The sequence below is a fragment of the Akebia trifoliata genome, chromosome 8 (assembly GCF_017979445.1).
Source record: "Akebia trifoliata isolate Shusen 1 chromosome 8, ASM1797944v1, whole genome shotgun sequence".
Taxonomy (NCBI): Eukaryota; Viridiplantae; Streptophyta; class Magnoliopsida; order Ranunculales; family Lardizabalaceae; genus Akebia; species Akebia trifoliata.
Window position 1 is genome coordinate 41,837,615 of NC_141382.1, and position 26,749 is coordinate 41,864,363.

A 26,749-nucleotide genomic window follows, 5' to 3' on the forward strand; every position below is an offset into this window, starting at 1 on the left:
AGGTAGTTAGAATGCCCATGTGCATTCAAATTTGTTAAGGGTTAATTACCTTTTAAGTCTTATTTTAATTGCTTTTCCCTCAAGAAAATCTTGTCATTTTACATTTTTACTTTTGTTTTATTTGCTTAAATAATATTTTTATCTTTCTTTTTAGTAATTCAACAAGTCCTTTACAAGGACGTTTGGTTAAATTGGTCCCCATTTGAGGCTAATTACCCCACTAACATTGGTTTGTTGAGACACATTAAATACAAATTTTCCTTCTACTCATTTTAAATTCTTTACTATTTAAAGGATTTATATGACATTCAATGTAATATGACCAATGTCCATAGCTTTTGAATAATTTTTTCACCCAAGAGAATTCTCTAGAATTTGTGTTTAATGACCAACCTATCTCTAATTTGTTAGAGATTCTCTTAAAGAAAATGACCAAAGAAGCCAAAATCCTTCAATCTAATTACATGTTATTTGAGTTATTTTTTTCTCAATTGACTCAAGGTCAAGGTTTAAGGACCCTTTTAACTTTCATTAAAAATTCTCTAGAATTTTTGGAATGTTTACAATCATACCCATTGATGATTAAGATCGGTAAGACTCAACTATAGAATAAAAATCATCAAGACCAAAGTTATAAGATGGAAACGACTCTTTACATGGAGGTTTTGTTATAAATATTGAAAATTCCAAGATTTGGGACAAGTTTATTCTCAAAGGTCTCCCAAACTTCTATAAATAGAACCTTTATTTAAGGTAAAGAGGATGAGCTCAAGGTGATCTAAAATTCTACCCAAACTTTTCCAACCCTCTTTAAGCCTTCCTATTTTCTCAAAACTTCTTGAAAACCTCCAAGAAGCTTAAACCAATAAGAAGAAGAAGAAAACTAAGGTAGGGTTAAACCTTCTATTCCCTTTCTAAACTTCCCCCTCCTACTTTTCCCTTTCTTTTTATTTAAGCAAGTTTACATTCATGCTTTATTTATTTATAGTAATGTAGATCGAAATTTTGTTCTTATGAGGTTGGGAGGTATATAATAAGACTTCTTAGAGGCAATTTCTTCCTATAAGTTCTCAATAAGCTCTTTGAGAACATTAGCTTAGGTTTTCCTTTCTTGTTTTATATTCATTTATAATGTAGATGCTTTACTTTCTTTACCTTGCTTGCAATCTAAGTTTTCTAGTCTTTCTTATTTTACTTGGCAATAGAGCTAAAGAGTAAACCTTCTTTGGAGGTGATCTTTTCTTGATAAGGCCATCATATGCATATACTTTTCACATACTTACTTATAAAATGATTGCAAGCAAAAGTGTAAGTCTTTATGGACTTATATTCAACCTTTAAAATCAATAAAAACAGTTCAAAATGGATACATTGCATGCATAAGGTCTTTAGTCCTTTCATGATAGAGTCCAACTCATAGACACATCCTTAAGGATAAATTAACAAAAATATGCTTTCAAGTGAGCATATACCATTTAAAAGAGCCTTGAGACTCAGAAAGGTGAAATCCACATGGATTCTCACAAAAATCCTAAGCTCATAAAAAATTTCAGTAAGTAACATTTCTATTTTAGCTTGTTCATTATCTTATTTTGTTAATCTTTGAAACTAAACTATAGATCTTTTATAAGAACCTTTGAATAAAAAAAAAGTGAAATCCTAATAGATTCTCACCAAAATCCTAGGCTTACAAAATTTTTCAGTAAGCACCTTATTTTGTTTTTAGCTTGCTCATTATCTTAAATCTTTAATTTCCTAAAACTAGATTATAGTTGTTTGAGTTCTTAATTTCCTTTATAATTTTCTTTGTTTTTTTAAAATCAAGTTAATATTTTTAAATCATACCTATGGTTATATATTGGTAACCATCTTAAGATGGGTGGGACAAGGTGCTTAAAACCTTTCTTGTCCCTTAATCGATTTTCCTTGCCATAGATCTCTAGATAGATCATTTCCCTCTATCTTTTAGATATGTGAGTCATTACAAACCAAAAAATATAATTTCACAAAATAATTTTTTATAGTGTCCATTCACACTTAATTGAATGGTGGTGACTCCTAAACCCATGTAGATGAGCTCAAACCTCTCCAGAGATTTCGAAGCTCGCGTATCTACAACCTGACGACTTCGAGAGTTCAAACCAGAATTTCTTATGACCACTAGTGTAGTTTTTTTGAAACATTAACTTCTTGTTTTTTTTATTTATTAATTCTTTTGTAGCTAACATTTGTTTTCTTTCTTTTGTGTTCTTTCCTTTCGTATGAGGAATGTTTGTATTAATGTGGGTTGATTTGTTGTTGCTTTAAGAAACTGATTTGCTTGTAAAGTTTGCACACATTTTTTTTCAAAAATGCACTTGTGCACCTCGCAATCATAGCCAATACACAAACCACTCGTCCTATAAAAAATTTCTAGTCCCGAATCCAAGTAATCTTACGCCTTAAGGTCGTTCACCTTAAAACATAGAGACGAAAATATTCAACTCAATCACCAACCAATGAAACACTTGCTTCAGCTTGTGTGGATGAAGATTTGAGAACCTTCAACCTACCTATCGCTAATCATGTATAGCTTGTGGTTAGAAGTTTAAAACACGTTTTGAAAAAATAATTCCAATGGATTGTGTGTCAACTCTTTAAAGCCTTGTAAGTTCGAGTCGACCCAAGAAGGTCAAGTTGTAAGGTTTTATTTCGGTAGTCCATGTAGTAGAATAGGATATCCCACCTTTGGTAAGGGGGGATTTTCCTTTTTCTCATTCTTTTAAATCGTACGTGACATTTTCGAATAACCTAGACTCCCCAAAATCAGTTTTCAACTTGAAGAGGGTCAAGTCCCATTATAACTAGTTGAAATCTGATGTTGGGAAGAAAAAAAAAAACATATTTTTGGCAAAAAAATAGTTCTGGTCCATAGGCCAGAACAATTTTTTTTTCTTCTAGCCGTTCCTTACTGATGGCCAGAACAGTTTATGTTGCTTGGTTGTTCCTAACCTTTGACCTAAACAAAATTTTGTTCTAGTCGGTCCTTACCTTCAAACAAGTAATTCCCCTAGGACTAGACACCATTTTTTATGCTTTCTTCCCTCACCCATGGCCAAAACAAGTGTGTGGCCTAATTTGAACATCAGCCATGGATCGGAACAAACTTTGATTTTGTCAAACTCTTTTAACTTCTCATGGTGAGTTTAGATCCAAACCTAATGTGTTTTCACATTCCCACTTGGTGCTAGAGTTGAGCCAAGGGTTCGTAAGCATAAAAAATAACCTCATTCTTAAATTCAAACACATAATTCGTCGAAGTTTTTTGAATTTTCTCAAGTATAGGATTAGGACTCAATGCCATCATCTTTCATAGGTCTCCCTATGCATTTAAGTGGTCGATCCTTACTTGTGTAAACTCAATCAAGTATCTTGAGCTTAGAAAATCCAAAAGAAGTTAGAAGCCCATTTCGCATTTCGATCATACCAACTTCTAGGATTTGTAGAGTTTTTTCCAAACCAAACTTAAGTTTCCGATTTTTTAGACCTAGGCATGTCCATAGGTCTAGGAGTGCTTATCCTTTCAAATTCAACCCGAATTCCTTAGTCCAAGTTTCAAGTTATCTTAGATTACGTTCCAACGTTGGAATGTAATCTAGGATAAATCTTTTCACCTCAACTTCTAGGATAAATCTTCATTCTCTTTTCCTTAGAACCTTAAAATTCTTAGGAGGCATAGTACCATAAATCTTTATCCATTTAAGATTTATTAGAACCCCTTATGATCGACTCCACTTGTGGGTCAACTCGATTATTCCTCATCGGCAAGGGCCAGGGAATACTATCAATCTTCATTTATTTTAAGTTTGTTAGAACCTTTCATAATCGACTCCCATGTGGGTCACCCCAATTATTCCTCACCGACAAAGGCCGTGCAATGCCATCAATCCTGATCTATTTTAGGTTTGTTAGAACCTCTCATAAACAACCCACTTGTGAGTCACTTCCTTAATCATCGTCGACATGCAATCTTATAAAAATTCATGGGTTCAAATCTCATACATCCGAGATATCCATTTTTAAGGTTCAAGGGCAAATTGACCCTATACAACGAACCTATTTTAAGACCATTCAGGTTTAAATCTCATACATTCAAGATACCCATTGGATTTTGTGTTTAAAGAGATAGGATCATGTGTTTTTTTTTTTTTTTCATGAATCATTCTTAAGAGGTGATGGATCCCAACCCTTATAATTTTATTGTAAAAGCCAAGATGAGGGAAATTATAGGGAGAGCATGCAAACAACTCAATTACCAAACTTAAAAGTTAGGACGGTAATTTTAAGATAATGCTGAAGTAAACATTAAAATGTACATCAGTTGTACATTGTGATGTAGTGGTGCACACATAACCATAGATGCTTTTAATCAAAATACAAGTGAAAAGCATCTATGATTATGTGTGCACCACCCCATAAGAATGTCATAATCGATGTACATGTCAATGTTACTCTAGCACGACTCATAATTTTAACATACCCCTAAATCTTGGTGTATATTGTAGATACACCCCTTCTATTTTCATAATTGATGGAAAGACCCTTCGACCTTCATCTCTATCATAAAAGAAAGTGAAGCAAAGAAGAAAAGAGAAAATTACTTAATGACCCCTGAGACCGTTTTTTTCCCCTTCTAAATATCACCTAATTTTTCTGATGACAATTTGATGAGTCGCGATTTTCTGACAGCCCCCTTGACATGGCATGGGCTAGAATCACAAATCTTTTCCTTGGATACACAAATGCACATCCCCATAAATATGCATAGTTGTGTTTTCTAAGGAAAAAGATATATGGTTCTAACACGTGCCATGTCAAGGGGCGTATCTGAAAGGGAGGACGTAAGAAATTCATTACACTAATTTGATTGTCAGGTTTGTAAACTTTTTCCTTTCTTAACGCCCACTAGCTCAACTTTCAAATCTCAACAACAATATAGGATTTTGGGGAAAATAGAACGATGGATTTTTTGATAGAAAAATCAAAGGGTTTTCTCAAAGACAAAATATGATGGATTGAAGATGAGAACGAATAGGTTAAAAATAGTCCCTTTGACAAAATTAAAGTCAAGGGAGGCATATCACTCCAATAATCATGGCTGCCATTTGAGTGTTCACAAAATGTACATAACTATAGAAAATTATCCGAGTTCATTTATTCTTATTTTCCTTCTCTTTTCTTGCAAGGCAATCACTCATGCTCAAAGAGATTAAATAAGAGAGCTGCTACTGGCACCCCAACTTTTACTTATAACACCCCAATTAGAAAAAATAAGCTAATGGTTGAGAAAAAAAATAGATGGGGTCCCAATAGAATCTCTCTTTTATTTGTTAGATTTAGGATTTTATATGATCCCAATCTTAATTGTAAACAACTGCTGAAGTTGTTTGAATGTGTTATAAATAACTTGAACCAAACTTTTGTAAGGTTTGAATGGTGTGTTTTAATCTTTCATTAGATTGTGAGAAATAATTTAAGAAATTGGGGTGCCAGTAGCAGCCTCTTAAATAATGCGGAAGTTGAGAACATCCAAGAAGTTTTGATGAATATAAGATATAGAATTGTCTAGAGTAACATTAAAATTAGCATCATTTCACATATTGCTGACGTGGAGGGGAACACATAACTAAAGATGCTTTTCATTCATATCTCAATGAAAGGCGTCTATGATTCCGTACACACATCCACATCAGCAATGTGTGAAATGATGTCAATTTTATGTCACGCCAGAATATTCCTAAGATATATTATGAAATGTGTGAAACGATGCTTTTCATTCGTATCTCAATGAAAGGCGTCTATGGTTCCGTACATACATCCACATCAGCAATGTGTGAAACAATGTCAATTTTAATGTCACGCCAGCATATTCCTAAGATATATTACCAAGAAGAAGGGAGTTCGAGAAGACCAACCCACATGACAGCCCAGAACGACATGGAACAAACAAACACCAAAGAAGCAAGATCGGCAAGTACTTAGTGCCCACCCTTTATTTATTCAGATAACTTGCACTTAAGAAGACTCAGAAACTGATAAAAGATTTCTCCTTCAAGCTTTCGATAGTTTCTCTAAGGCTCACCTCCAAAGGAATCAAGTCAATGCCCAAGCCTTTTGTTTTCTCAATGGATATCTTATATGTTGGAAGAAAGGGCTTGTCATCTGCACACCTGCCATGAATAAAAAAACACGCGTTTCATGCATTTTCTAAGAACAAATTTTGTGTTCATTAGTGAATTAAGTACTTAATATAAAAGCAAACAATCAAGAGTCATTTGGGTTAGCATGGAATCTACTATAAATATCTTAAGTTACAAAATGGGTTCTTTAGGATCCTAGAAAATGTTAATGTCTGGTTGTACCTAATCTGTAAGCTATGGTGTTGATCATGTAAAACCTGGCATGAGGGGACACTTTAATGTACCATCTAATATGAAAAGTTTAGCAAAAGAGCATGGGTTGTCTTCTTTGCATATGCACTGCTCTGGATTTTGTGTTAGATTTTCAATCATACAAAATCTTTAATATAACTATTATTCTATAATTCCCAATGGATCAAGAATCATACATATATCTCAAGAACCTATTCATGTTGTTAAGAATCAAAGTTAAGGTATTTACCTTATGTCATAACTCAAAATCGTTGATCCAAGATTTGTGTTGGAGGTGCGCCTTTTGCAATCTACGTGTTGATGAATCGAAGTGTGTAAACCCCAATGCAAAATCCTTAACTTCTAGACTTGCCTTCTCTCTCCTCTCTAATTGGATCGGTAGGGTTATAGTGATTAATGGAGACCACTATATTCAGGACCGACCCTATGTATGAACTTTGTGCGTTTCTCACCATTATTCCATTATGGGGTGCCTATCCTCTTATATAGATGGAGGCAGATGACCTAGAGTTCTTCTCTTAGTAAGATTCCTATCCATTAAGGTTTCCTACTAAACTTAAAAGAGTATATTTCTAATTCTAATGATATTGGAGTCAACCTTAATATTGACATCTTTAATATATAGAATTCTTGTGCAAGTAAATTTACTAACCATGAGGTCAGTGGGTCACGCGAATTGAGTTCTAACATTTTGCATATCGCAATTGGTTGGAACTTGGAAGTCACTTTGATGGACAAAAATAGCTTGATATACATTCAGTGAGATTCCCAATATAAACATCCATATTTATTTGATAAGTGGAACCAAACACAGAGCTCTCATTAGAACTAGAAATTTAGTTCAGCCTACTTTGAATGAGTTCTCTTTTTCTTTTCTTTTTTGTTGATCAATTAGGTCCACTAGACGATAAACTAAGAGAAAATCGACTGAGATGTTTTAATCATGTTCAACGAAGGCCAATTTACAACCCTAGTAAGAAGACATATTTTAGTTGAAGGTAACAAAGAAGCGAGAGGAAGACCCAAAAGAACATGGATAGAAATAGTGAAAACAGATATGGACACTCACAATAACATAAGACTTGGCTTTTGACAGAGTGGAATGAAGGAATTTGATTTCTTTAGTTGACTCCAAATCTTCGGGATAATGGCTAAATGGGTGAAACCCGTGTCCAATACAGACACTCCACAGATTCTGGTGCGAATTTTTTTATTTTTATCCCACTATTACAAACTATTACTTAAAATTTACTCTACATTTTCAAGATTGATTTTGCCCAGAGATCATAGAGGCCCTCCCATATGAGAGGGGTTAATTAAGTGTGTTAGGTTCTTCTAGCTGGAGTTCAAGTGTAAAGTCAGCATAGTTCCTTCTTCTTATGGCATACTTAAAATAAAAATAACAATACACTTCCTTGCAAATGATAGAAACTTACTTTTCAGGAAATTGAAGAGAAGGATAAAGGTTGCGTAAAATCTTCACTAGCCCTGAAAAGTGAACAACTCTCTCAGCTAGAAAATATCTTCCGCTTGCTGAAGGAATCTCAAATGCCAGAATGTGTGCATTGGCAACATCTTTAACATTAACCCATCCCCAAGTTTCATTGGAAAATGTATTTCCTATACATCAAATGAAAACTTCAAACGCATTACACGATTGAGAACACTAATCTTGTCAAAAAAATCAAAATAAAATGATCCAAAACATTGTATGAGGCATTCTTCTAAATGTTATGATGTAGGCATTAATTTAATGGAATTCCATAGAAGGGTTCATGTCATTTATATCTCAGCTTCTCACTCTCAACATCAAATCGAAAGAAAAAATGTGTTAAAAGGAGTTTAATGTTAACATGCAATGATGGTAACAAAATAGTGGTAGATAAATCTGGGTAAGTAGTGAGGTGGCAGAAGTAATGAAAATGCACTCATTCTCTTTGGTTCAAATTGCGAAAGCATGCATGCTTTTATTTTAGAAAGCAAAATGGTTAGTAATCAGTGGGTTAAGGTGCAGTTTGAACCCAAGTCGTGGTATTAACACTCACAAACCTTACCAACTCAACAAGCTAGCACCTTCACATAACTTCAGTAACGTAAAAAGTAGAGTCAACTCCACAAGAACAGAAGAATCCATATTCCTGCCTCATGAACATATTTTAGGAAATACAGATTTTTTGGCAGAATCATATTTACTTATTAAGATGAAAAATAAATTGATATTCAAGTAGAGGGAAAATCCATACACATTAACCATAAAAAAACATACCATTTATTAAGTTTAGAATTTCCCCTGCACTTAAATTAACCATTGGTTGTAAAAGCGGACCAATAACCATCGATGGATTTATTACAACCATATCAATCCCATTCTCTTTTGCAAATTTCAAAGCAGCCTGTTCAGACAAGGTCTTCGAAATTGCATACCAAAACTGATGGGCATTAAAAGAAATCATCAGTCTTTTACGAAAAAAGCTGTGGTTTTGTATGGATATTGGATATAATCTTCATTTTCAAAAAGAGACCAAAAGTACTAACAAAATGGGCAAATATACCACACCTTTAATTCCTTACAGAACTCCAGATCAGAAAACCAAGTCTCATCAACTACTACTTCTGGAGCTTGAGGTTTCCCATTGCATGTAACCGCAACCAAGGAGGATGTTAGAACCACTCTTCTAACAGATGGAATTTTTGCGCAGGAACCAAGAACATTAAGAGTTCCTTTTAGTGCAGGGTCAATAAGTTCAGCCTGAAATATGGAAAGTTGAGACTCGTTATAACAGTCAAGGATGCTTCACATGTAGCCATGGTATTAAATTCAGCATTCTTCTACAAAATTTACTGAAAATATTTCTATTTCCATAAGGCTCGATATGAAATTCAACTAACATTTTCTTTTGGTTCATATTTAGGTGGACTTGTTGTTCATTTTGATAACTATTATGGCCAACTAGAAGCTCAAGAGAAGGCACTTAAAGCCCCAACTAGCTAAGGCAAAACAAAATGGGACAAGACAAGCCAGAAAGCCCGTTTTTAAATTCCAACAAAAATAATAAAAATCTCATTATTATTATTATTTGTCTAAAAGCTTTTCTTTTTTCTTTTGAAAAAATTATTCTAGAAAATATTGTGAACTTTACAAAATAGAATTTATATATATATACTTATCTTTTACACATAACAGAGTTTCATTATTAGAGACAAACTATGATTGATCAGGTATCTATATACGTAGATGTCTATTTTATAGATGGAAACTCAACTACAAAAGCAAACAAATTGACATGTACTTCCCAACATTGAAGGGGTTTTTTTTAAAGATATTCTAGAAATATTCTGCGGAAGAAAATATTCACCAAGCATGTGATACCCCGGGAAAGTCTTCTACCTTTGCATGGGTTAGTGACCTCATTCACAAGGCACCTAATGTAGTATCCCATTTTCTAATGTTTTTGATGCAGCAACCATGCATATGAAATGCAAAGTTCCCATGATTCTGTTTTGTGAGTGCAAATGACTAGATTTGCCAAGTACACCATTTCTAGTCTACCACTGCCAAAACATGAAATTCATTATCATCTTCAATCTACATTGTTTGAGTACTGGCTCGTTTGGATTGTGCGGAAATGAATTTGTGAGCAAGTTTTGGACTTGCGTGCAAACATTTTCACTCAAATTTGGCATGTACGACTTGGAAATACAGCTGTTCAGAATGTGGCAAGAAAATAGCCACAAATATGTGTGCACTGAATTATGTTGCATTTGGGTCGCACATAAACTGACAAGTGCAACCATGTTTGCAATGGAAAATCCTATTTTACCCATTAAAAACGAGATAAAAATATAAAGGCAATCCATTTAGGTCAATTTGGTCGATCACAATGTTGAAAATAGCACTGGTTTGGCGATAAGAGTAATAGAAGCAAAAGAGAGACAGGGGAGGGGGGGCTGTCTATGAGAGGTTGCTTAAGACTTAATGGAAGGTTTAGGTAGCTAGTTATGATGTCATGCACCGCGGTGGAGGTGCCACCTGTTAACCAACCAACTACTTCAAAAGACTAATCTGTTGGAGAGTGGGAGAACTACGAATATAAGAGGGTCACGGGACTTAACTGGGGTATGACACACCTGAGGGGAGCCAGAAACAATGTCTTGTTAACAGGTATCTAACCAAGCCATGAAATGTCAAGAAACCTCAAATGCTATAACCTTCAGAACCAAAACAATGCCCAGTACATGAACTCGTTCTCAGCATTTAGCTCAATAAACACTAAACCTACACATGTAGGAGAGTGCAGAAAATCTTAAACAAGAAACAAAGCATTTGTCCTTGCAAAACATTCATAAAAGAAAGACAACAGACACCAAGAAAAATCCTACAAATAATTTCCTTTACATGGCAACGCGATAATATGAAAAAATGGATTGACAAAAGACCTTCAAACATAAAAAAGAAGCATCAAAATCTTGATGAGAAGTCACAGTAAATGAGCTTTATAACAAAATATATAACCACCGCAACAAAAGTAATATAGAGTGGACCTGTGGATCTTTGGCTTCAAAAAAACATGGAGACGCTGTATGAAAAACACCTTCACACCCATCAACTACAGAATCAAAGGATCCTTCTTCCAGTAAGTTAGCTTTAAACAATTTAAGTCTCTCATTGGCTCCAGAAAGTGCACGTAAATGTTCGGTCTTCTTTGGATCATCTACAACACCAAATGAACTAAAATCATTAGCATCCTTAGTTGGCTCGAGCCTAGAGGTACACACATAGTATTAAATGTCTACTTATTTCCACGAAATATACCAAAATATCTCCAGTTCCACTAGGTCCAACACGAAATTCTCACAATGATTCTAGAAAAACGACGACTATTCAAAGACATCAAAGTCCAGAATAGCATAAAATTCCAGGTCACTCAATAGCTTTAATAACCACTGAGGCTGATGGAAGGAATTTTGAGATTCTTAACCAAAATTATGAACTGGGTATTCTCTTTCTTCAGCGCCTAAATCAAAACTGAATTAGGCATGTGATGTGGAATGTCATAGAAGATACAGTAATGTGTATATCAGTATCTACACTAACATTCACCACGGCCATAATAAGTAATGAATAATGATGAATGCACGTGGTTGGGTACGCAGCTGACATGTCAAGGGCACAAAACCGCACATATTTTTCCTGGGTATCCCAATGAAAACGATCTGTGGTTCTGTGTCCTTGCCACGTCAGCTGCGTACTCAACTGCGAACCAAGACCGCGTGCATTCATCACAACTCATAAATAATTACCATCCTTCCTATCGCAAACTTTAAATCAAATTTAGTTTTTTGAGGTAAAATCTTGAAAAGGGTATAAGAACAGAATCAAAACCGTCACTTGAACCCACGATGAGTCAAAATCAATTGAGTAGAAGAAAGAGGTAAAAATATTAGGACCCATTGCCATAACCAGTAATCACAATTGCTATGTCTGTGCCTTCTATTCTATTGGTGGTATTGTATGATATAAGGCTGTACACCAAGGAAAAATCCTGAATTTTTTGGGGTGGCTTTTTTACTCAGTTTTGTTATTATTTCATCATCATCGCATGTTGATTTGGCAATCTTGATTTATATATATATATATATATATATATATATATATATATATATATATGTTTAAGAGTGAATGCAGGTTTTTTGGGGGTGAACCTTTGTGGACATAGCAAACTAGCAGGATTATGTAAAATTGTGTCGCACTTCTGCTTAATTTGTGGATTTCTACAACAATCCTTCTGGTTACAAACTTTAGATCAAATTTAGGTAAAATCCTTAAATGGGTATTTGACTTTGTTCCAGATTTGAGTCCAAATTTGCACCAACTTACAAAAATGAAGGTGCACATCAGTGAATTAGTAAAGTCTGTGAGTGGTAATACCACATACCTGGGATCATCTTCACAGTTTAAACTAACCAGATAAAAAAAATGGAAAAATCCAATTAGAGGTTATAAGAACAGAATCAAAACTGAGACTGTTGGTTATTGGGCGTCCATGTGGCCAATCTCATATTCACGTACACTAGGACTCCTCTAGGATTTAGAGTCCTACTGAGATTGAGTTCCCATTTGATTATAAGACTGCAACTCATTATCTATTTATCCCTATGAATAATCGTGACTGCTTTATTAGTGTGGACGCATCTAGTGTTTGGACTTTCCGCTGCATTTAACAGGCACACTACCTAAATTCCTAACAGAGACTTTTGAGAAATCACAAATACAATGAGTTGAAATCAAAATGAGAAGAAGAAACACTGAAATGAGAATAGAATCAAAACAGAAACTTAAGAACCCAAAATGAACTAAAATAAAATGAGGAGAAATACAGACTTGGGTCACGAACAGAAGCTTTGACTGTGTACCCTCTCTCAAGAAGAAACTTGACCAACCATGAAGCTATGTAACCAGAAGCACCAGTAACGCAAACTACCTTCCCTCCTCCACTCATTCTCACTCACACACCTCTCTCTCTAACGGAGGAAGTTTATATAAAGAGACTGAATTACAAAAATCAGCACTCATTATTTTCAGATCGGACGTCATTGCATGTGAAACACTCCTAAATTAATACTTAAGACGGATCAGACGTATTGCGTGCGAAACACTCAATTCCCAAAGTTAGAAGTTAGGACGGTAATTTTAACATACCGCTGAATCTTAGTGCATATTTGGAGATACACCTCTTCTATATTTATAATTGATGAAAAGACTCTTCAACCTTCATCTCTATCAAAAAGAAAGTGAAACAAAAAAGAAAAGAGAAAATTACTTAATGAACTCTGAGACATTTTTTTTTTTTTTTTCATTTTCTAAATGTCACCTAATTTTTCTGATGATATTTTGATTTTCCGGTTCGTAAATTTTTTCTTTCTTAATGTCCGCTCACTTGACTTTCAATTGTCGATCAAGATCAACCTTTTACACCCATAGAGAGATCAACGATTAAAAATTATCAATATCGACGTTGAATAGGTTAAAAATGATTTACCTTAGAGATTAAAAAAATTGAAGATGGTGGATTTCTAGGATAAAGAGACTAAATTACAAAATCAACACTCATTATTGTCAGATCAGACGTCATTGCATGCGAAACACTCAGAAAGTTAGGATGGATCAGACGTCATTGCATGCGAAACAATTAGAAGTTAGGATGGATCAGACGCCATCGCATACAAAACACTCAATTACCAAACTTAGAAGTTAGGACGGACGGTAATTTTAACATACCCTTGAATCTTGGTGCATATTTGGAGATACACCTCTTCTATTTTCATAATTGATGAAAAGACCCTTCGACCTTCGTCTCTATCACAAAGAAAGTGAAACAAAAAAGAAAAGAGAAAATTACTTAATGAACCCTGAGATGTTTTTTTTCTTCTTCTTTTAAATGTCACCGAATTTTTCCGATGATAATTTGATTGTCCGGTTCGTAAATTTTTTCTTTCTTAATGCCCGCTCGCTCGACTTTCAATTGTTGGTCAAGATCACCTTTTACACCCATAGAGATCAACGATTAAAAGTTATCAATATCGATGCTGAACAAGTTAAAAATGATTTACCTTAGAGATTAAAAAATTGAAGATGGTGGATTTCTAGGATAAAGAGACTGATTTACAAAATCAACACTCATTATTGTCAGATTAGACGTCATTGCATGCGAAACACCCAGAAGTTAGGACGGATCAGACGTCATTGCATGCGAAACAATTAGAAGTTAGGATGGATCAGACGCCATCCCATGCGAAACACTCAATTACCAAACTCAGAAGTTAGGACGGATAGTAATTTTAACATACCCGTGAATCTTGGTGCATATTTGGAGATACACCTCTTCTATTTTCATAATTGATGAAAAGACCCTTCAACCTTCATCTCTATCACAAAGAAAGTGAAACAAAAAAGAAAAGAGAAAATTACTTAATGAACTCTGAGACATTTTTTTTTTTTTTTTCATTTTCTAAATGTCACCTAATTTTTCTGATGATATTTTGATTTTCCGGTTCGTAAATTTTTTCTTTCTTAATGTTCGCTCGCTTGACTTTCAATTGTCGATCAAGATCAACCTTTTACACCCATAGAGAGATCAACGATTAAAAATTATCAATATCGACGTTGAATAGGTTAAAAATGATTTACCTTAGAGATTAAAAAAATTGAAGATGGTGGATTTCTAGGATAAAGAGACTAAATTACAAAATCAACACTCATTATTGTCAGATCAGACGTCATTGCATGCGAAACACTCAGAAGTTAGGATGGATCAGGCGTTATTGCATGCGAAACAATTAGAAGTTAGGATGGATCAGACGCCATCGCATGCAAAACAGTCAATTACCAAACTCAGAAGTTAGGACGGATAGTAATTTTAACATACCCCTGAATCTTGGTGCATATTTGGAGATACACCTCTTCTATTTTCATAATTGATGAAAAGACCCTTCAACCTTCATCTCTATCACAAAGAAAGTGAAACAAAAAAGAAAAGAGAAAATTACTTAATGAATTCTGAGACATTTTTTTTTTTCTTTTTCTAAATGTCACCTAATTTTTCTGATGATAATTTGAATTTCCGGTTTGTAAACATTTTCTTTCTTAATGTCAACTCGCTTGACTTTCAATTGTCGGTCAAGATTAACCTTTTACACCCATAGAGATCAACGATTAAAAGTTATCAATATCGATGTTGAAAAAGTTAAAAATGATTTACCTTAGAGATTAAAAAAATTGAAGATGGTGGATTTCTAGGATAAAGAGACTGATTTACAAAATCAACACTCATTATTGTCATATTAGACATCATTGCATGCGAAACACCCAGAAGTTAGGACGGATCAGACGTCATTGCATGCGAAACAATTAGAAGTTAGGATGGATCAGACGCCATCCCATGCGAAACACTCAATTACCAAACTTAGAAGTTAGGATGGACGGTAATTTTAACATACCCCTAAATCTTTGTGCATATTTGAAGATACACCTCTTCTATTTTCATAATTGATGAAAAGACCCTTCGACCTTCATCTCTATCACAAAGAAAGTGAAACAAAAAAGAAAAGAGATAATTACTTAATGAACCGTGAGATGTTTTTTTTTCTTCTTCTTTTAAATGTCACCCAATTTTTCCGATGATAATTTGATTGTCCGGTTCGTAAATTTTTTTCTTTCTTAATACCTGCTCGCTCGACTTTCAATTGTTGGTCAAGATCACCTTTTACACCCATAGAGATCAACGATTAAAAGTTATCAATGTCGATGCTGAACAAGTTAAAAATGATTTACCTTAGAGATTAAAAAATTGAAGATGGTGGATTTCTAGGATAAATTCATCTTCAATCATAAGATTTTATTTTATTTACTTTTTTTATTTTTTATTATTATTATTATTTATTTATTTATTTATTTATTTTGAGGGGGGGGGGGGGGGGGGGGAGGATTTCCTTAAAGATATAGAATATGATGGATTGAAAATGAGATTGAATAGGTTAACGACAGTCCTTCGGACGAAACCTATGTCAAGGGAGGCATATCATCAATTTGAAAACAATGGGGTATTTCTAATATTTTTCAAAATGAGGAGGTATATATTAAAAAAAATTGAGAAAATATTAGGGAACCTAGGTCAAGGAAAAGGAGGGCAGTCGTCAGTTTGAAAACACTGGTGATATTTCTACAATTTATACAAATGTTAAAAGGTATCTCTTAAAAAAGTTAAGAAAATTTGAGGGGAGCAGTTGCCCCCTCGTGCGAGTAAGCAAAGATGGGAGAAGAATATATTTTTTAAAACAAATTGAGAAAATGCGAGGGAACATAGGTCAAGGAGGGCAGTCATCACTTTGAAAACACATAGGTATATCTAATATTGATCAAAATGTGAAGGATTTGGTAAAATAAAAAATCAACCGAATTGCAATCACACAATATTATGATCAGTTAGTTTTCAAAATTACAAAAATAACATTTTCACTATGTAATCTTATGAGAAACACTTTCCTTATTAAGTAAGATTTCAAATCTTACAAAAGATCATTGAGGTTAAATGAATTACCAAATTGGCAATCCAACATCCCAGCCTTTTGGATTTCATGGAAAATCTCAAATTCAAAATAATAATAATTATTATTTTGACTTGATCCAAGATTTTGAAAATAGACGCATACTGAATTCCCAAATTTAAAATTAAACTTTAAAGATAAAAAATAATGATTTTTTGGTTGGTTTCTTTAGTCCGTAGAATTTTGTCCTGTACATCCTTATGACATTAAATCAAGGTTATAGATGCAACAAGGTGAGCTCAACGACCCTTGGTAAGAAGTGGAATCTTACTAAGTTAGTAAGGCTAGACTTTAATCTCCTCTTAATATCTTTAATTAAAAATAACCTCTGTTTACACATTTTTACTGTTATAAAGGGAGAAGGTGGAATAGAAGTGGTTTGACTAGTCATAAGCCCATAAATACCTGCCATTGTAACATTTAAATTTAATATAATCAAGATCATTTTAATCAAAAATCAAGAAAATCGCAATTTCATGTACCTAAGATTTTGCCTATTTGTCAAGGAGTTGGCCAACAATGAAAAACTTGCATGTGTAGAAGGGCTGCAAGTTGTATTACATTATGAATAAGAATGATGATGAATGCCACTTACCAACTACCTACCAAAAATCATGTGCATTCATCACAACTTTATGAGTAATGATTAAATGACTCCTCACATGGCATATTCAATTGACTCTCCCGATGAGACATGTGCTAGAATCGTAGATCTGTACTTCTCAAGATACTCAACTACACATCCCCATAAATATCTCGATGAGAAGCATTTATGGTTCTGACACACATCCACTTCTTCCACGATGTTACTCCAACACAATTCATATATTATTTTATAAAAATTTGGGAAAATTACTTAAAAGATCTGGTGGAGGGATTTTTTTCTAATTAGTCCCTGAATTTTTGCCAATTGTTTGATAGGCCATTCAGTAAACTTTTTATTTTTGAATGGTCCCTCTACCTCATCATAGGCTATAATATTTTTGAAATACCCAAACTACCTCTTTTTCATCTTCTTCACATACTTCGGTTTTCCGACAACAATTCCAATCATTTTTGACGATTTTTTATTATCATGAATGACAAATGAAAATTACATATTTCTAATTGTGGACATTTAGATGTATTTTATTTATTTATTTCAATGATTTATAACAAAAAAAAAAAAATGGAACTAAGATTAAAAAAAAAAATTATAGGGTGTCAAGCTCACACCTTTTTATTGTCGAACTCATCACTTTTTATTTATTGTCAAGCTCCCCATTTTTTTATTGTCAAGCTCACCAATTTTTATTTATTGTCGAGTTCACCGGTTTGATTTATTATCAAGCCTACCACTCTTTATTGTCGAGTTTGACAATTTCTAAAAAAAATGTCGAACTTAATAATAAAAGCGTTGAACCCAAAAATAAAAAAGTGGTGAGTTCAATGCTAGTAAAACTCATCCAATTTTATTTTTCGAGTTTTTCTGACTAAAATACATGGAAAGATCAACTAAAAACTTGACATAACAATTTCTGTAGATGATTTCAAACCAAGAGAACCATCATTGATCTATTTTCATAAAAAAAACTAAGTAAAAATTTGAAAAAGCCTAAATCTTTAAAATGCTTGAAAATTTCTCAAGTCCTTTCCATTGGAATAGAGTTTCTGAAACTCGAATAGGATGTCAGAAATCCAATTTGTTTGGACGAAAATGGTGAGGTTGAATGGTTAGGGTAGTTTTGACATTTCAATCGTAAAAGAGGTGAAAAAAGGGTTCAAGGACTGATTAGAAATAAAAGTTTTACAAAATGGACAATTAAGAGAAGCCCTAAAAACTTAGGGACTAATTTATAATAATAATAAAAAAAAAACTCCTCCACGAGGGTTCTATATGTAATTTTTCCTAAATTTTTGTGGGGCCACGACCCCCTTTGTCTCCACCTAAATTCACCCTTGAGCAGGCATACCCAGTCAGTTTACGCTAACTAGACTGTGACTAGCCCCTCCCAACCTCTTTGTTGTCAAATACTAAAGGACCATATCACAACAGCTCCTCGAAAAAAAAAAACTCTTCGATTTGAGATTTTACTCACAAGTGAAAAGGCTTTTTGAGTTCTGAAGGTAGATTATGATTTGGGAAAATTACTTAAGGATCCTGGCGGAGGGTTTTCTTTCTTAATAGTCATTGAATTCTAGATGGTAGCTTGATAGGCTATTTAACATTTTTTTTTTTCTTAATGGTCCCTCGTTATTGTTGAGCTCACCACTTTTTATTTATTGTCGAGCTCACTGCTTGTTATTTATTGTTGAGCTCACCACTTTTTATTTATTGTCGAGCTCACTGCTTGTTATTTATTGTTGAGGTCACCACTTTTACAGTTGAGTTCGACAATTGTTATTGTTGACCTCGACAATTTTTAAAATTGTCGAATTCGACGTTGTAAAACCCACCCATATTTTCATTTTGTTCAAGATTTTTTGACTAAAATACATGAAAAAACAACTTTTCTAAATGATTTTGAACCAAAAGGACCATCTTTGATCGATTTTCATCCAAAAACAACATAAAATATTTGAAAAAAATCCTAATTTTCTTCTTGTGTCTTCAAAATGTTTGAAAAATCCCTTGATAATGGCTTCTTCTTTCTTCTCAAATACTTAATGTTAGAATGAAGTCTCCTAAACAAGATTTGGATGCCTAAAATCTAAAATCTTAATTTATTTTATGAAAATGGTGGGTTCGAACAGTTAGGGCACATTCAACGTTTCAATCGTGAGAAATGTGAGGAGTAAGGTTTAGGGATTGATTAGAAAGAAACTTTTTACTAAATGGACTATTAAGAGAAGTCCTAAAAGTTAGGGACTATTTAAAAAAAAATTCTCCACCAAGGACTTTTAAGTAATTTTTCCTTATGATTTATGAGGGTTCAAGGAAGATGTCAAAGTTGACATTTCACATTGATATCACAACAGCTCCCTTCTTTTTAGTCCTTTTGCATTAAAAGTCTGTTTTGGTGTGACAACATCTTTGTTTGGTGAGCTATATATTTCTTTGTTATTTAGTTGTACTAAAAAAAATGAGGCATAAATGTTCTCAGAAAAAAGAAAAAAAAGATAGGGAGAGAATTCATAGGCAAAATGTACATCCCTCCAGTGATCCTGACTACCATTTGAGTGTTCACAAAATTTACCTAATTATAAAATTTTTCTGAGTTCTCTCGTCTTTTGGTTTTTTTTTCTTTGCTTTTGTTTTCTCACAAGACAATCACTCAAACCATCAAAAAGATTAAATAATGTGGAACTTTACAACATCCAAGATGTTTTGATGAACATAAGACACATTACAAAAAAGAAAGGAGTAAGGTCGGCAAGTACCTAGCACCCACCCTTTACGATGTATTTGGATTGCGAGAATTGGAGAGAAGAGAAGACAAATACGGTGCATTTTCTTTCTCTCCAAAAGTGGAGAGATTTGGAGAGAAACCCTTTTAAAATATTTTATAATTCCAACTCTACCCCTAAATCTCTTTTAAGACATTCCAAACATGGTGGAGAGAAATTGAGTTTCCCTTCTCTTCTTTTCTCTTAATGGATTTCTCTTCTCTCCACTTCTCTCAATCCAAACAAAGTGTTAGTCATTTAAATAACTTGCAAGTTGCACCTAAGAAGACTCAGAAACTTAAAATTTTCTCCTGCGAGCTTTCAATAGTTTCTCTGAGGCTCACCTCCAGGGGAATCAAGTCAATGCCCAAGCCTTTTGCTCTCTCAATGGATATCTTATATGTTGGAAGAAATGGTTTGTCATCCATACACCTGCCATGAATAAAAAACACGCGTTTTCTACGAATTAATTCCATGTTCATTAGTGAAATAAGTACTTGATATAAAAGCAAACTATCAAGAGTCATTTGGGTTACTATGGAATCTATTATAAATCTGAGTTACAAAGTGGGTTCTGTAGGCTCCTAAAAAATCTTAATGTCTGGTTGTACCCAATCTGTAAACTATGACATTGATCATGTAAAACCTGGCAAGATGGGAACACTTTAAAGCGCCATCCAAAATGAAAAGTTTAACAAAAGAGAGTGGTTTGTTCCCTTTGCATATGCACTGTTCTGGATTCTGGACATATCAATTGGTTGGAAGTCACTATGATAGACAACCCAGAAAAAAACAAAAAAAGAAAAGGTTGATATACACTCAGATATGAGATTCCCAGCATAAGCACCTATATTTATTTGATAAGTAGAACCAAGCATAGAGCTCTCATTCAGATCTTGAATGGGTTCTTCTTCTTCTTCTTCTTTTGTTTTTTGATCAGTTAGGTCGACTAAGCTATAAGCTAAGCGAAAATTGACTGAGATGTTTTGAGCATGTTCAATGAAGGCCAATTATGGCCCCCAGTAAGAAGACATATTATAATTGAAGGTCCAAAAGAAGAGAGAGGAAGACTTAGAAGAACGCAGATAAAAAAAGGTGAAACCAGATGTGGACACTCTCAATAACAAAAAACTTGGCTTTGGACAGAGTGGAATGAAGGAATATGATTTCTTTAGCCGACTCCAAATCTTCGGGATAATGGCCAAATGGGTGAAACCCGTGTCCAATACAGACACTCCATGGATTCTGGTGTGTGGTTTTGCCCAGAGATCACAGAGGCTCTCCCATATGAGTTAATTAATTATGTTAGGTTCTTCTAGCCGGAGTTCAAGTGTAAGCTTAGCATAGTTCCTTCTTCTTATGGCATACTTAAAATAAAAATAACACCACACTTCCTTGCAAATGATAGAAACTTACTTTTCAGGAAACTGAAGAGAAGGATAAAGATTGCGTAAAATCTTCACCAGCTCTGAATAGTGAGCAACTCTCTCAGCTAGACAATATCTTCCACTCGCTGAAGGAATCTCAAATGCCAGAACGTGTGCATTGGCAACATCTTTAACATTAACCCATCCATAAGTTGCATTGGGAAATGTATTTCCTACATATCAAATGAAAACTTCAGACACATTACATGATTGAGAACATTAATCTTGTCAAAAATAAAAATAAAATTATCCAAAACATTATATGAAGCCTTCTTCTAAATGTCACGATGTGGGCATTATTTAATGGAATTCAATAAAAGGGTTCATGCCATTTATATCTCAGCTTCTCACTCTCAACATCAAATCGAAAGAAAAAGTGTGTTAAAAGGAGTTTAATGTTGACTTGCAATGGTGGAAACAGAATAGTGGTAGATAAATTTGGGTAAGTAATGAGGTGGCAGAAGTAATGAAAATGCACTCATTCGCTTTGGTTCAAATTGCGAAAGTGTGCACGCTTTTATTCTAGTAAGCAAAATGGTTAGTAATTAGTGGGTTAAGGTGCGGTTTGAACCCAAGTCATGGTATCAACACTCACAAACTTTACCAACTCAACAAGCTAGCACATTCACATAACTTTAGTAACATAAAAAGTTGAGTCAACTCCACAAGAACAGTAAGAATCCATAATCCTGCCTAATGAACATGTTTTTAGGAAATACACATTTTTTGGCGGAATCATATTTACTCATTAAGATGAAAAATAAATAGATATTCAAGTAGAGGAAAAATCCATACACATTAACCATAATAAATCAAACATACCATTTATTAAGTTTAGAATATCCCCTGCACTTGAATTAACCGTTGGTTGTAAAAGCGGACCAATAACCATCGATGGATTTATTACAACCATATCAATCCCATTTTCTTTTGCAAATTTCCAAGCAGCCTGTTCAGACAAGGTCTTTGAAATTGCATACCAAAGCTGATAGACACTAAAAGAAATCATCAGTAGTTTATGAAAAAAGTTGTGGCTTGTATGGATATTGGATATAATCTTCATATCATCATTTTTCAAAAAGAAACCAAGAGTAATAACAAAATGGGAAAATATACCACACCTTTAATTCCTTACAAAACTCTGGATCAGAAAACCAAGTCTCGTCAACTACTACTTCTGGAGCTCGAGGTTTCCTATTGTATACAACAGCAGCCAAGGAGGATGTTAGAACCACTCTTCTAACAGATGGAATTTTTGCGCAGGAACCAAGAACATTAAGAGTTCCTTTTAGTGCAGGCTCAATAAGTTCAGCCTGAAATATGGAAAGTGGAGACTCGTTATAACAGTCAAGGACGCTTCACATGTAGCCATGGTATTAAATTCGGCATTTTTCTACAAAATTTACTGAAAATATTTCTATTTCCATAGGGCTCAATATGAAATTCACCTAGCATTTTCCTTTTGTTCATATTTAGGTGGACTCATTGTTCATTTTGATAACTATTATGGCCAACTAGAAGCTTTCTTTGTGCTAACTTCAGACCCAAGCGAGAAGGCACTTAAAGCCCCAACTAGCTAAGGCAAAACAAAATGGGACAAGACAAGCCAGAAAACCAGTTTTAAAATTCCAACAAAAATAATAAAAATCTCATAAATTTTTTTTTTTGTTTAAAAGCTTCTCTTTTTTCGTTTTTTACTTTTGAAAAATTATTCTAGAAAATATTGTGAACTTTACAAAATAGCATATATATATATATATATTATATATATATATATATATATATATATATATATATATATAGATAGATAGATAGATACTTATCGTTAAGACTTGTAAATTACACGTAACAGACAATCATTATTAGAGACAAACTATAATTGATCAGGTATCTATATACATAGATGTCTATTTTATAGATGGAAACTCAACTACAAAAGCAAACAAATTAACATAAACTTTCCCAACATTGAAGGGTTTTTTTTTTTTTTTAAAAGATATTCTAGAAATATTCTGTAGAAGAAAATATTCACCAAGCATGTGATACCCCAGGAAAGTCTTCTACCATTGCATGGGTTAGTGACCTCATTCACAAGGCACCTAATGTAGTATCCCATTTTCCTAATGCTTTTGATGCAGCAACCATGCATATGTAATGCAAAGTTCCCATGATTCTGTTTTGTGAGTACAAATGACTAGATTTTCCAAGTACACCAACTTCTAGTCTTCCACTGCCAAAACATGAAATTCATTATCATCTTCAATCTACATTGTTGGAGTACTAGCTCGGTTTAGATTGTGTGGAAACGAATTTGTGAGCAAGTTTTGGACCTGTGCGCAAACATTTTCACGCAAATTTGGCATGTATGACTTGGAAAAACAGCCGTTCGGAACGTGGCAAGCAAATAGCCACAAATATGTGTTTACCAAATTATGTTCATTTGGGTCACACATAAACTGACACGTGCAAACATGTTTGCAATGGAAAATCCTATTTTACCTATTAAAAATGAGATAAAAATATAAAGGCAATCCATTTAGGTCAATTTGGTCAATCACAATGTTGAAAATAGCACCAGTTTGGCGATAGAGTAATAGGAGCAAAAGAGAGACGGGGAGTTATATGAGAGGTCGCTTAAGACTTAATGTAGGGCTTAGGCAGCTAGATGATATGCACCGCGGTGGAGGTGCCACCTGTTAACCAACCAACTACTCCAAAAGACTGATCTGTGGGAGAATGGGAGAACTATGAATATAAGAGGGTCACGGGACTTAACTGGGGTATGACACACCTGATCGTAGAGGAAAATATACACTCAACACGCCCCCTCACCCATAACGGTAGAAAGATTCAAACCCATGACCTATACGAGCGCTCAGATACCATGTTAATCAATCAACTATTCCAAAAGACCTATATGTTGGAGAGTGGAAGAACTATGAATATAACAGGGTTACCGGGCTTAACTGGGATATGACACACTCGAGACTGGAGGAAAATATACACTCAACACCACCAAGCCTGATCAAGTTTGGGCTGAGAGTGATGTGTGCGAGGGTTCTGTCAATTTGGGATGATACTTTTAATTGACTTGAATTGCATGCAAATTCAATTCCTTGGGTGTGGAGGTGAGGTGGGGGAAAGGTTAAAGAGGAACCACATCCCTTGGCACACAATTGAATAAGGGCGCATTACATCACCCCAAACACAGTCAAAACAGCAGGGGAGCCAGAAACAGTGTCTTGTTAACAGGTATCCAACCAAGCCATGAAATGTCAAGAAACCTCAAATGGTATAACCTTCAGAACCAAAACAATGCCCAGTCCATTAGCTCATTCTCAGCATTTAGCTCAATAAACACTAAACCTGCACATGTAGGGAGTGCAGAAAATCTTAAACAAGAAACAAAGCATTTGTCCCTTGCAAAACAATTTCCTAAAAGAGAGACAACAGACACCAAGAAGAATCCTACAAATAATTTCCTTTACATGGTAATGCAATAATATGAAAAAATGGAGTGACAAAAGACCTTCGAACATAAAAAAGAAGCATCAAAACCTTGATGAGAAGTCAAATTAAATGAACTTTATAACAAAAATCTATAACAATCACAACAAGAGTAATATAGAGTGGACCTGTGGATCTTTGACTCCATTATAACATGGAGACGCTATATGAAAAACACCTTCACATCCATCAACTATAGAATCAAAGGATCCTTCTTCCAATAAGTTTGCTTTAAACAATTTAAGTCTCTCATTGGCTCCAGAAAGTGCACGTAAATGTTCAGTCTTCTTTGGATCATCTACAACATCAAATGAATTAAACTCATTAGCATCCTTAGCTTGTTAGAGCCTAGAGGTACAGATATAGTTTTAAATTTCAACATATTTCCACGAAATATACCAAAATATTTCAAGTTCCACAAGGTCCAACATGAAATTCTCATAATGATTCTACAAAAACGATGACTATTCAAAGACAACAAAGTCTAGAATAGCATCAAATTCAGGGTCACTCAATAGCTTTAATAACCATTGAGGCCGATGGAAGGAATTTTGAGATTCTTAACCAAAATTCTGAACTGGGTATTCTCTTTCTTCAGAGCCTAAATCAGAACTGAATTAGGTATGTGATGTGGAATGGCATAGAAGATACATTAATGTGCATATCAGTATCTACACTAACATTCATCACGGCCATAATAAGTAATTACTATCCTTCCTGTTACAAACTTTAAATCAAATTTAGTTTTATGAGGTAAAATCTTGAAAACGGTATAAGAACAGAATCAAAACCGACACTTGAACCCATGATGAGTCAAAATCAATTGAGTAGAAATATTAGAACCCATTTCCATAACCAGTAATTACAATTGCTATCTCTCTGCCTTGTATTCCATTTGTGTTATTGTATTGATAGAAGAGGGACTGTACACCAAGGAGCAATCCTGAATTTATTGGGGTGACTGTTTTACTCAATTTTGTTATTATCTCATCACCATCATCACATGTGGATGTAGCAATCTTTTTTTGTTTTATTTGTTTTTATATGTTTAAGAGTGAGTTTTTGGGGTGACACCTTCAGGTTGACATAGCAAGATCGCTGAATCACGTAAATTTGTGTTGTACTCTCTTTACTTCTGTTTAATTTATGGATTTCTATTTTGATTGTTATAATTGATTCTTGCAACTGTTTTTCTACAACGATCCTTCCAGTTACAATCTTTAAATCAAATTTAGGCTTATTAGATAAAATCCTTAAATGGGTATATGACTTTGTTCCAGATTTGAGTCCAAATTTGCACCAATTTATCTAAATGAAGGTGACACCTCAGTGAAGTAGAAAAGTCTCTGTGTGGTAGTGGACTAGTGGTAATACGACCTACCTGCGATCAAAACCTCCTGTTCACTCTTTAAATTAATCAAAGAAAAATCAAAATAGAGACTACAAGAACAGAATCAAAACTAACACTTGAGAACCCACAAATGCTAAGAGTAGAAATAGAAAGAGAAAAAGAAAGGTGTAGACAAATGGGTAATTGGGTACGCTTTTGTTCCAAAATTGGGCCTAAATTTGCATTAATTTATCATTATATCTAAGTTTATAAAGTATAAAAGTTAAGAACAGAATCAAAACTGAAACTTGAGAACCCATAATGAATCAAAACAAAATGAGAAGAAATACGGACTTGGGTCACGAACAGAAGCTTTGACTGTGTACCCTCTCTCAAGAAGAAACTTAACCAACCATGAAGCTATGTAACCAGAAGCACCAGTAACGCAAACTACCTTCCCTCCTCCACTCATTCTCACTCACACACCTCTCTGTGAATGGTCTTCAAGCTTTGGATTCTTGATTTCTAACTGTGGAAGTATATATTAAATATTCTGAAGAGCATCTCCAACAATGCTATTTAAA

At 34.2% G+C, this 26,749-nt stretch overlaps 2 protein-coding genes across 3 annotated transcripts; both read right to left on the bottom strand.

Annotated features, from left to right (window-relative positions):
* Positions 1–5,796: 5,796 nt before the first annotated feature.
* LOC147396893 (phenylacetaldehyde reductase-like) lies at positions 5,797–13,084 on the bottom strand. Of its 2 annotated transcripts, none has more exons than XM_086452188.1 (6): positions 12,814–13,084; positions 10,974–11,143; positions 8,989–9,180; positions 8,698–8,860; positions 7,868–8,051; positions 5,797–6,209 (listed from the first exon to the last, which is right to left on the bottom strand). In XM_086452188.1, the coding sequence occupies exons 1-6, from the start codon at positions 12,929–12,931 to the stop codon at positions 6,065–6,067; spliced, it is 972 nt and encodes a 323-aa protein (XP_086308314.1). In that variant the 5' UTR covers positions 12,932–13,084; the 3' UTR covers positions 5,797–6,064. The 2 variants fall into 2 exon arrangements, with proteins under 2 accessions (XP_086308314.1, XP_086308315.1); XM_086452189.1 differs by lacking the exon at positions 12,814–13,084 and adding an exon at positions 12,368–12,392.
* A 6,701-nt stretch (positions 13,085–19,785) lies between these two features.
* LOC147396894 (phenylacetaldehyde reductase-like) lies at positions 19,786–26,749 on the bottom strand. Its single transcript, XM_086452193.1, has 6 exons — positions 26,520–26,749; positions 24,964–25,133; positions 22,450–22,641; positions 22,151–22,313; positions 21,318–21,501; positions 19,786–20,333 (listed from the first exon to the last, which is right to left on the bottom strand). Exons 1-6 carry the CDS (start codon positions 26,635–26,637, stop codon positions 20,192–20,194), a joined length of 969 nt encoding a protein of 322 aa, XP_086308319.1. The 5' UTR covers positions 26,638–26,749; the 3' UTR covers positions 19,786–20,191.